Source organism: Sinocyclocheilus anshuiensis, unplaced genomic scaffold, assembly GCF_001515605.1.
Source record: "Sinocyclocheilus anshuiensis isolate Anshui unplaced genomic scaffold, SAMN03320099.WGS_v1.1 scaffold306, whole genome shotgun sequence".
In the NCBI taxonomy this organism is placed as follows: Eukaryota; Metazoa; Chordata; class Actinopteri; order Cypriniformes; family Cyprinidae; genus Sinocyclocheilus; species Sinocyclocheilus anshuiensis.
In genome coordinates this window covers 35,667-46,961 of record NW_015544175.1, presented here as the reverse complement: position 1 = coordinate 46,961, position 11,295 = coordinate 35,667, and the positions used below count along the sequence as shown (strand labels likewise).

General features: G+C 35.4%; 1 protein-coding gene across 2 annotated transcripts in view; it reads right to left on the bottom strand.

Moving 5' to 3' along the window:
• Positions 1-6,687: 6,687 nt before the first annotated feature.
• Positions 6,688-11,295, bottom strand: part of LOC107696109 (superoxide dismutase [Mn], mitochondrial-like) — an 8,342-nt gene continuing 3,734 nt past the window's right edge. Inside the window, exons 1-5 of one of the 2 annotated variants that reach the window (XM_016496285.1) lie at positions 9,706-9,804; positions 8,695-8,897; positions 7,472-7,588; positions 7,146-7,325; positions 6,688-6,856 (exon numbers count right to left, since the gene is read on the bottom strand). In XM_016496285.1, the coding sequence (XP_016351771.1) occupies positions 6,711-6,856; positions 7,146-7,325; positions 7,472-7,588; positions 8,695-8,897; positions 9,706-9,734 (675 nt within the window). In that variant the 5' untranslated portion in view covers positions 9,735-9,804 and the 3' untranslated portion in view covers positions 6,688-6,710. Of the gene's footprint in view, positions 6,857-7,145; positions 7,326-7,471; positions 7,589-8,694; positions 8,898-9,705; positions 9,805-11,295 lie in introns of those variants that run through there. The other variant, XM_016496286.1, reaches the window with a different exon arrangement.

Below are 11,295 nucleotides of genomic sequence, written 5' to 3'. Positions count from 1 at the left end.
GGGGGGGGGGTTGTTTTCTAAGATAAATCAACCCAAAAATCTTGACCTGTGTGGAGTGGTGCATGGATACTGCAGCAATGAGCTTTCTGTGGAAAAAAGACAAGTGCTGAATGCTGAATACTTTCCATTTGTTGTCTCTGTTGTCTTTCCTTTGGATGTTTCAAGCTGCTTGTGCAAACAGAGGGATATTTAGAACCATCCGATGACAAGAATTAGCAAGAGTGCTACGCCTGGGTATAGTACATCATGTCCTGAGTGGAGCTTTATGTCAGACATGCGGATTCACCTCAGACGTATTCCAGAGCCTCAGTGTCTCTCTGACAATAAGCATTGTTTAAATGCGTTGTAACCTCCAGTGATTTTTCACTTCATGATGCGATCATTTTTTCCATAAAAAATCAGTACATCAAAAAAAAAACTGACCTAGATTTCCCATGTACCTTGAAGAAAAATGGAATCATGTCAGACAGAGATAGATGAATGAAGAAACAGATAATCATTTCTGCATGAATGACTTAAAGAAATATTCCAGGTACAATGCCAATCTGTAAACACTAAAATACTCACTGTTTAGCAACAAAATGTAAACTATATGTGCGTACCACTGTAACAGCACAACAACCTTAAAATAACAGTTCAAAATTATTTAAACAGCTTTACAGCACAAATTATACACATTTTTTAACAGAAGAATCAATGTAAGTGTTTTTATTCATTTATAATGGTAAGTTCTTAAAATTTTGTTCTGTTTGCTTTCATTGCAAATGCCTTTCAGTAACCTCAGTTTTAAAGAAAACAAGGGTCAAAATTATTTTCTGTGGTAATCAAAATATGCCACAAGTGCTGTCGATTTCAGCTTAACTTGTATTGAACCCAGGAAAAAGTTTAAATATCCTCACCTGATCTTTTTGGATGGCAATTAAGTGTAATGATGGTTCATGGTTGTTTCCCTGTACCTATTTGTTCCTTTATTCATGGGCCAACTGATCTGCCAGTTTGAAATGTGTTGCCTCAAGATTTGGCACTGTGGATTTATGTTTATTTCAGCTGGCACTGGGTTCTCAGAGGGGTCCTCCACCATTGCTTGTTCTTGCTAGTTGTATATACAGTACAAAATATTTGTCATAAAGCTGGATAGCTGGACAAAAAAATGAAGTGCATGTTATCGCAAAGTCTAGCAGACTTTGTGTTACCTACCCTTTCCAAAACACATGTAGGAAACGAAAACTCAATTGCTCTTTAAACTCATGGGTCAATTTAAAACATAAGAGTTTCATGGTTGTCAGTGATGTGCTATGCTGAAAAATTCTTCAAGTGTGATAGCGTCTGACAAATCGGAAGATACTGGTGTTTTCCTAAATTATATAAACTTTTTGGCGAGCCAGAGCATTTTCATGTTAACCATCAGATCACTGAGAACCAGATGTTACACATAAAATCAGGCTGACCTCTCATGAAAGCCTCTTTTGAACAATGTTGGACGGAGCCTCAAAGTGAAACAATTCAATTTTCCATCTAATTAGCTGGAAAGTTTACCTACAGATCCATCTTCCTCAAAGTAGTGCTTGAATGTGAGCGGATCGAAGTTTTATCCTTCAGGCAGGTGTTTCTCTTCTCGATCTCTCCATGATCACTTTTCTTTGGCAGGGGAAAGCTCTTGAACATGTGTATGTTTTATGATGGAGAGTTTTCTGACCTGCGAGTGAGAGATAAAAGCTAAGCTGCTTTTCTTACTTGCAAGGCGATGCTACTCAGAGTTTGTCTGTTCAGTGTTTATGAACTGAGCTATTATGTTGTGAGTACCACAGTAATTGTACATTTTTTGAAGATATCAAACTCTAAACCAGGTCTGATTTACAAGAAGTGTACATTTCTGTCGTACACACAACACAAACAAAAGCTCATAAACCTTTTCTCTTTGACAGTTTACAGACTGTAAATAATGCAGCTTTGTGTATTTTGTTTTAAAAGGCCAACAGTCCTCACTAGCACCATCTTCCTTGTTGTTTCAAGTGATAGTGATGTTATTCTAACACACTTCTAACAAGACTCTATAGTCTATATATGAGTGATGCATTTTTCTAAAAACATCATGTAAATTTCCATTTTGTATTGTGTACTGTGGTGGTAGTTGAACACATTCTTTTGAGCGTTTCATCTTTTCTACTATTTATCTGTCTGTGCTTTTACATGTACTTTCCGTTGACACCGTGAACAGTTTGCATTAATGTGGAAATGGGAATTGGTCACAGAAAGGGTGTAAACACAATGTGATTAATTGCTGTGGGTGCCAAGTGCAGGAAGAGGTTTTATGATAAGCGATAAAAAGAGAAACCTGGGGCCTTACAGCAAAACAGGCACCTCAGACAACACCCAAACAAGTGCTCATTCTCTCATTTTGTAAATTGTAAAAGATGTGACAATGTGCACATGTGCCAAAACTATAGCAGACAGAAACAGAAAATCTCTCCGTTTTTGTCAACTGTCGTTTTATCTTTTAATACAGTCATTTCATGGTGGTATTAGCAAAGGTTTTTATTTCAGGCATAATGCTATGTCTTTTTCATGACTTCTCACAGAAGACCCTATTGCATAAGCAGTAATTAATGTGGCAATAAGAGGAAATTACCAGCAGGCAGTGTGACAGATGATTGTTTTTATTCAGACCTAAACTACTAATCTAAACGTGGCTAAATCACTGGTATGACGAGAGCTTTCTTGATTGGGTGGAGAAAGTGAAGTCTCTCGGGCCTTTCCTACTGCAGCTGCTGGAAACATCCTAACAGAACGTACAGAAAAAATGGGATAATTTAATATGTAAAGGCAAAACTTTTCAGGGCCATGAATATTTTCTGACCCAGTTGTTGTTGTTCTCAGTACTGGCCCAACATAAAGGTAGATCCAACTAGATTAGTGATTCTTGGTGTTAATAATTATGCGTTTTTTTGGTCAATTTATAAAATGTCAGTATTTAGAATTCGGAAGCTTTATCTACAGTGTATTCTTGTTAATTAAAACAGAAATGATTAAAAATCATTTTCTGTCATTTAAATAAATCTGAACTATATTAAAATATACATATTAGATGTGAACCTTGAATGTGAAAAACTTAGAAAATAGAAATGTTGCCTTGGCAAAAAACTGAAATATGTTTGAGTACTAAAATTACCAAAACTATAACTGACACAAAAATAAAGCTATACAGAACTAATAAAAACAAAAATACAGAAACAAATTAAAATAATTAAAATGAAAACTGAAATATATATATAGAGATAATTTATTTTAAATATTAATAAATACTATAATAGTATATAAATAATACCAAAATAATACAGGCTACTTATTGTATTAGTGCATTGTATACATTTATTTTTTCAAAAATAAAACAAAAACTCCTATATAAACATGTATTTTGTTCACTTTTTGTTTTTTAGTTGCCAGTGCCACTGTGCCAAATGTAAAATCTAGGATGACAGAAATTCAATTCGGCCCTACTGACTGAGTACAATTTACATTGAAGTATGGTCATATACTCACATATTCTCTCACTGAATGTTCCTTTGATCTTGGAACACATGAGGAATCATAACATGTTGTTGGTCAGCCTCATTATATATATGAGAAACGTACTGAATTCCAGAATGAGAAACTTGAATTGTAACCTCTGTTTGGAGACACAATATATTCAATACCACCACATTTGATCTTTCAGAAATAATAATAGTACACTTTATGTAACGCAAAGAAAACATGGTCCTTTTTCCTAACCCAAACCCTCCATTAAAAGTACCATAATGGTAATTGTGGTCGGGCAAACGCGCCTTGTTCATCTATCAACAATAAAAATATAGAATATGTCGAAAAGAAACACGACACACATGTGTGGCACTGCTCTAAGCATCAATGGATCATGTGGAAAAAAATTTTACTGTCTGTGCAAAACAGAGACAACAGCTGCAAGTTGAGGGTCAAAAGATTCATTTTCTTCTGTTATGATTATAGACTATTGGTCTCAGAGCAGACATGTTTCCATTTATACACAATACTCCTTAATGAAAGACTATTTTCAGCAACAGCATATGAAAGTCTGAGAAGAACATTTATCCTGCATATTCTAAATTAATCAGTGTGGTAGCAAAAATATTAAACTTTAAAAATCTACGATCTGTCAGTGATATGACATACGAGAGTGGAAAAACACTCCATGTCGGTATGTCATAGTCATCAACTGAAGAAAAATGATATGCATCTCATCACTCATCTCTGTTAGTTGGGAGTTTTAAATAAAGTTATATGTCGCTATCTTTAATCACAGACAAATGCTTTCCCTGGCAAAGAGAGTGAAAGTGAAGTTAGAAAGCATAAGAAAAGGAAATTAGGAGAGTAGGCAAAGGTTGTATTACTGACAAAAGGTTGTTTGTTTGTGACTTTCGACACTATAAATCTATCAAACTATTATGAAAAAACTAACACTTATCATTTATATGGGGTGTACATAAGGAGACCACAAGAAAGATGGAAGGACCAACAGAAATAAAGAGCAGTGAATAAGACAACAGGAAAAGGGGTCACAGCACTCTTGGAAAAAGACAGGGTGGTGTTAGAAAATGAGCAGCAGACAGATAGGTTGGTAAAAGAGGGAGGGCTGCGCTTGATGAATAGATGTTGGTATTTTCCTTCTTTCCTTCCAGAAGCTGAAGAAACTCTACTCTTGACTGCAAGCCTGTCTACTTTACGAGCCATGGTGGAAGGAAGCAAACTCTGGCACTCGGAATTTAAGAGCAAAAAAGTAGGCCACACCAAAACATGCCATCAGTCACAGTTGGAAAAACACTAGCATTAAAGGGTTTTTCCAGTGAGCAGGCAGAATTTGAGAACAAAACGTTTGACATTTCTGTTGCACCTGAACCCTCATGGAAGCCACAACCTAGGCATCTTCTAAAGTGATCAAATGTGTGTCTAACAGTGAATTGATGATGAATGACATATGGCTTTGGCAAATCCAGGCCTGTACCAAAGTAAAGTTAGTGCCTCTGGATCAGGCTTACTCTCAGTTGTATGACTCAGAACCTAATCGCATTAAGTTACTAATAACTAATTTCACGTTTCATTAAAAGTGAATGTAATTGACACAGAAAGGAACGTCAGTGAGGGAATTCATGCTCAAAAAAGGCTGAGAGTGGGTGTATGAAACTCAATATGTGTTCAACAGCCTCATGTGTCATGTTTTTGGGGCTCTAAGTTAATAGAAGTTCCAAACTGCTCCAAACACATGGACTCAAAGGACGTCCTCTGGATCAAAAAGCTGGGTCTGGCCCATAACAAAAGGAAAACTGTCAACTGCTAATGTAATTCGCCAAAAAGAAAGTGCATAAACCTGCAGGAAAAGAACAAAGGCACTTTACTGGACTCTAAAGCCATCCTAATGTTTTCTCTGTATTTTCATTTTAAAGGAAAGAACAGTTGAAATGCTTTTCAAAGGAGGGTGTCTGTCAGAACACTCTCATAGCCTGCCATAACAAAATATGAATCAAAAAAGAAACTTGCTTCTTGGTCACTACATCTCCAAAGTGCTTGTGCATGTGCTTTGAACACCTTGTGAATTGCGGTCTCACAATATAAATTAATGCATCTGTGCTCACATCAACGAATGAAGATGTGAAAACACAAAGCAGCCAAAAAGCACACTAATATGCATGGAAACGGCGTAAAAATGTTTTAAAAACCAAGGTGATCTGGTGTCTATATATTAATTCTCAACTAAAAATAATAGTAATGCAACAACAATTTGATCACAAAAGCCACAAGAGGGGCACTTTTGATCATATACTAAAGAAAAGAGAAAACAACTGTCAGATTAAAAGAAAAAAGGCCACTAGAGTCACTTCACTTTCAATTGATGGAAAAATAGCTATGGGAGAATACATTCAAGTTATCTAGCCTTTCTTGCAAAGCCCTCCTTACATTTTAAACCTGCTGATATTTGGCACCCTCTGCTGTTCCTACAAGGAGAAAACACTTCATGCACTGTTCTAAATGAGTAACACTGGGAAAGCATCTGTTGTCAGTCTATTAAAAAGATCCCCAAGTAATCACCAGTACTAGTAGTAGCCTAGTAATTCCCAGTCTCACTGCACTGAATGACATGCTTTTAACTTTTAAAACCCTTTCACGAGTTTTACATGACTTTCCCATTCACTGGGAATTTCTTTGAATTTATTTATTTTACCAGCCCCGAGTTCAATGTTGACTCCTTTATTGAGCGTATCTGATTTTAAACATCAGACTAATTATAAAAGACACAAGTTACAACATAACAGAATTGAAAGACTGAATGCAGTCATGTATATTTTAATAAATACTATTCATTTTTTATTAGTAATATTAAAATATATGTTTTATAATATTAATATTTAATAAATGTAATTTAGGTTTGAATAAAAAATAAATCAAGAAAACACAACAAAGACGAAGTTCATATAATCTTTCAATTTTAATGTACTGAAAGCATGAACGTACATTCTCGATTTCGACTCAACAATAAATCAAGATACGAGTTACAATGCACAATTCTGCATGGAAAATTAACTTGTCAAGAACCTTACCACCTCTCTGGAGTTAGGTTTGGTGGTTGTAATGTGGTCTATTTGTGCGCTTCAAAGGTCTAAATGGACACTGTGTTCCTTCCCCCCCAAGTGTGGTGCAATTTATTTCTTCGCAGCTTGTAAACGCTCGCTGACATTCTCCCAGTTCACAACATTCCAGATGGCCTTAACATAGTCCGGTCTAACATTCTTGTACTGGAGATAGTATGCATGCTCCCAGACATCTATCCCAAGTAGTGGGATGAGACCTCAAATTTAAAAGGGAAAGAGAGAATATTAAAGCTTAAAGACTTTAACAGCTATAAAAACAGATGATTTCTTTCTCTTTGGAGTCTACCAGAATATTGCTTTACCTTAAGAAACACATACAACTGTTACATATACGGATCTATGGATGACCCTTGTGAATAAGTTGGAGCTTTTTTTGTGTATTCACATTGTTAAGAGTGTATGAAAAATTACAGTGTGAACTTTAGGGATTTATACCTTTACTACCAAAATAGATATATTCTCTGCTATTCATTGTGGAAGAGTTACCTGTAGTGCCCTGCAAAGGGTCTTGGTTAGCACAAGCAGCAATCCTCAGTCTTGCACTGTCCTTATCAAAGCCCAGCCAGCCCCATCCTGAGCCCTGAACGGCCACTGTTGCAGCTGATATCTTGTCCTTCATCTTCTGAAATGTGTCAAAGTCACGCTTAATGGCTTCCAACAGCTCACCTGCAATAAAAAATCAAAATCAAAGATTCATCACATACAACTATGCTTCATAAATGACAAATGAAATAGCAGTATGAATATGTTCAACATCTATTCATGTGTACAATACAAAAAAACAATTGGGGATCAAGAAGAGTGACTCCTACCCTGTGGTTCTCCTCCACCATTTGGTGACAGATTTGTCCAGAATATGGTATGATTAATATGGCCACCACCGTTAAATTTCAAAGCAGGCTGAAGGGAGACTTGAGTTGTCACATCACCTGTAACACAGCAAGGTCAAACCTAAATACTTGTTATATGCAATGAAGACATTTCAGATAATATGCCAAGTCCTTAGAATGTAGTAAAAGTAAACTAACATTTATATTGCTACGACTGAACCAATTATCAAACGTATACTGGCCTACATTATAAGTGATTGAGAGAATGAGGTGTATGAAACAGTGTAATTTTAGTATTATTTATATACTAATCTAGTATTTAACATTTTGAATTAGCTTATATTTTTATCCTTTCAGTTTTAAGTTTTAGTAATTTTGTTATGTGCTTTTGTTATTTTTATATATTTTTTTAAATGTTCCTAGTTATTTAATTCATTTTTATTTCATTTTTATTTTATTTTCGTACCTTACCGTATTTTATTTCAGTTAGCTGCCAGGCAACATTTCTCATTTTTGTTTAAGTTTTTAGAAATCTACATTTGTCATCTGAAATTTATATTTTATTTGATTTTAGCTTTATTTCAATTAATGAAAATCATTTTAATAGTTTAGTTAACAATAACAACACTGATATGAAATAATTTGATCAGACTGAGCTTTAGTCTGATCATCAAAAACAAAAGCAACAGTCTTTGACTGATTTGTATGATATGTTCACCACTTTTCCAACAATGGCTGTCAACTGAAGAACCAACAGATGCATAACCATGTTTTAGTGTATGTAAAAGAGGTTCACTTAAAAGTGTACTAGCATTCCCTTCATGTTATGATTCTCCTATCAAATCTTTTTTGTCCAGCTACAATAAACTTGTTGACTTAGTCTTGTTTTTCTTTTCCAGGCAAAATATCCCTAAGAATAGTGGATACGTTTGCTTGAATTTGTGCAGTACCATTTCATTATGGAACATTAATGAAGGTGTCATATGGCGCTTTTCCACTGCATGGTACGACTCGGCTCGGCACGGCTCAGCCTAAGATGTTTGTTGGTGTTGGGCAGTCTAATTTTTACCTAGAATCCCACTGTCATGTCTGACAACAATCGTGAAGGACAGCAAAAAAAATTATTAATAAATAAATAAATAAAATTATAATGTGGAGTGTGCACCAGGCTCAATCATTTTAAAAGCAATCTCATTTGTACTCACCCTTGGCCAGTGCCTCTTGATATTTCTCCTCAGTAACATTGAGGTTGTTGACATATGTTGCATGGTGCTTGCTGTGGTGAAGCTGCATAATCTCAGCACAGATGTGAGGCTCAAGTGCACCATAGTCATATGGGAGGTCAGGCAGTGTGTGCTTCTGTCTGGAGGCCACAGCACCCAAGATGGGGTTCAAGGTGGCAGCACACCTGGAATCAACAACAATGAAATAAAAACTATTAAATAATTTAATATATTAAGTAAATAAGCACTGCAATAAAAGTAATACAAGATTTTGGATATGTTGCAAGATATGTTGGATTACTGTGGTGAGCTCACACAGGATTGTTGCTACATGGCAGCAGTCAGGTGACCAAAACAGAGGTTTTCAAACTGGGGTCCAGGGATTTTTTAGGGCCATTTAAAAAAAAAAAACATTTCCCTCACACAATAAAAGAGGTTACTTAAGAGGTTAAAAATAAAATATTTTAGGTGTCTTTACATATATATATAGAATAAAGCTGACTGTGTGCCAATGTAAGTATGATTTTATAGTCGGCCTGTTTCCAACAAAGCTACAGTGAGGCTGATTTGATTGAGTGTCTTCTGATAAAGTTTATTATTATTATTATTATTATTATTGTCCCAACAGGTTTGTATGGTTAGTTCAAATAGAATCTAGCTGTACACATTTATTAATGGATTTGATATTTAAAACAAGCTAAGCTATTGTTTGGCAGCCTCAAATCGACAGCGGCTCGATGTAATTTCATGTACAAAACTAAATCAACACATACACATCGATAAAATCGATTTTCCATACCACTGATTAAAACGGCAGTCGCAATATCAGTTACGCAAACTATTATAGTCTGATGCTGTTAGCCTGGTCACTACGTTACCAAACACATAAAAGTGCGCAGTTTATTCATACCGCCATTGATTTAATAATTAAAAATGCCTGGTTATACAGTTAGCTGCATACAATTTGAGAGCTGATTCAGACTTTATCTTTACCTGCGGACATATCCGACTCTGCACAGCATGCTAGTCCGTCAGATAGCGATCGACACATGCAATGAACAGACTTAAACTCTACAGCCTGCCCTTGAAATTTCAACTTCAACTTGGACTAGAGCGTACCATTATTTCAAAATAGGTGTCAGAGGCAAAAATATATGTATTTTTCTCATTGATGAAGGACAACATATTAAACATTATTTACTAGTTAAATATTAGATCAGTGTGTTTTTAAAAAATAATTTAGTTTATATATCCAGATGAGCGAGATTTGTGTAAGTTAAAGACGGTAAAAAAACCGAGCACCCCCTGTGCCAATTGGTATAATTCAGCCAGTCATTCTAGGCCTTGCTTTTACAGCGAGAGTCACTGAAACAAATGGCTTCGTTTCAGAACATATCATGCATGATTTATAACGATTGTAAATTGTGTTATATCTCACATTACAGCACAATTAATTGTTCAACGTGGATTAATACTGAAACAAATCCAAGAGAAATTAGTTGGTGGGTTAAGAATTACACAAGTCTTCTTATGACGAATGAAGACAGTTAGCTCAAATGTAAAGTAAAATGTAATGCACTGGTTCATGGATGTAGATGGTAAACATGTTAAAGGTAACAGTAACATTTAAATGTATGTGTTGCCAGATCCCACAAGAGAAACACGCACGGCCTCTAAAAAACAAACCAAAAATGAGCGACCACTTTGGGGAAGTACAAACCCGGGACGAAAGGAAGTAAACCAAAACAAATAAAGCAATTAATAATGTCATATGTGTGGCCAAACAGTAAGTGGGTATATGTGACGCACAGAGCTGGGTAGTAACCAGTTCCTTCACAAACCCCAGTTTAGGCAACCTTTACGTAATGTAATGTTTAATGCACTTCATTATGTTATTAACAACAAATGTAATATATTTTCTTTTTCTCTGCATTTTTATATAAGATTATCCTATTTAAATCAATGTAATAAAATGAGTTAGGTCAAAAGTAATCTAAAAGTAATCAAAAAGTGATTATATTACCTAAAATATGTAATGTAATGGATTATGTTACTAACTACATTTTTTGTCATGTAATTTGAAATCAGTAACGGATTACGATTTTCAAGTAATCTACCCAGCTCTGGTGACACATATATTTACATTTACATTTACCAGACGCTTTTATCTAAAAATATTTATTTTTTTATTTGCCACACTTCATTTGTGTTACGGGGATCAATCATAACACAACGCGACAATTTTTGTAATAAGCCAATTACTGTTATCATTATTATTAATATTATTATTATTATTAACAGTTTATCAAGTGAACAAATTTAACTTATGTCCAGTTTGCTTTATTATATTGTGAACTGCTATTATATGAATATTTGTATTTTTTATTTTATTTATTTATTTATCTTTTAAGTTTGTGATTACTCTGTATTAGTTGATGGAGACCCGATTCTTACTCCAGCGGCAACATGGCAACACCGTGTCGGTGACGCGCTCCTCCCCCTCAGCGCTCGCGCGAACACACTGATGCTGTGCGGCTGAACACCGCGCACACGCTGGTCATGGCGGGCGGGCGCGCCGTCCCC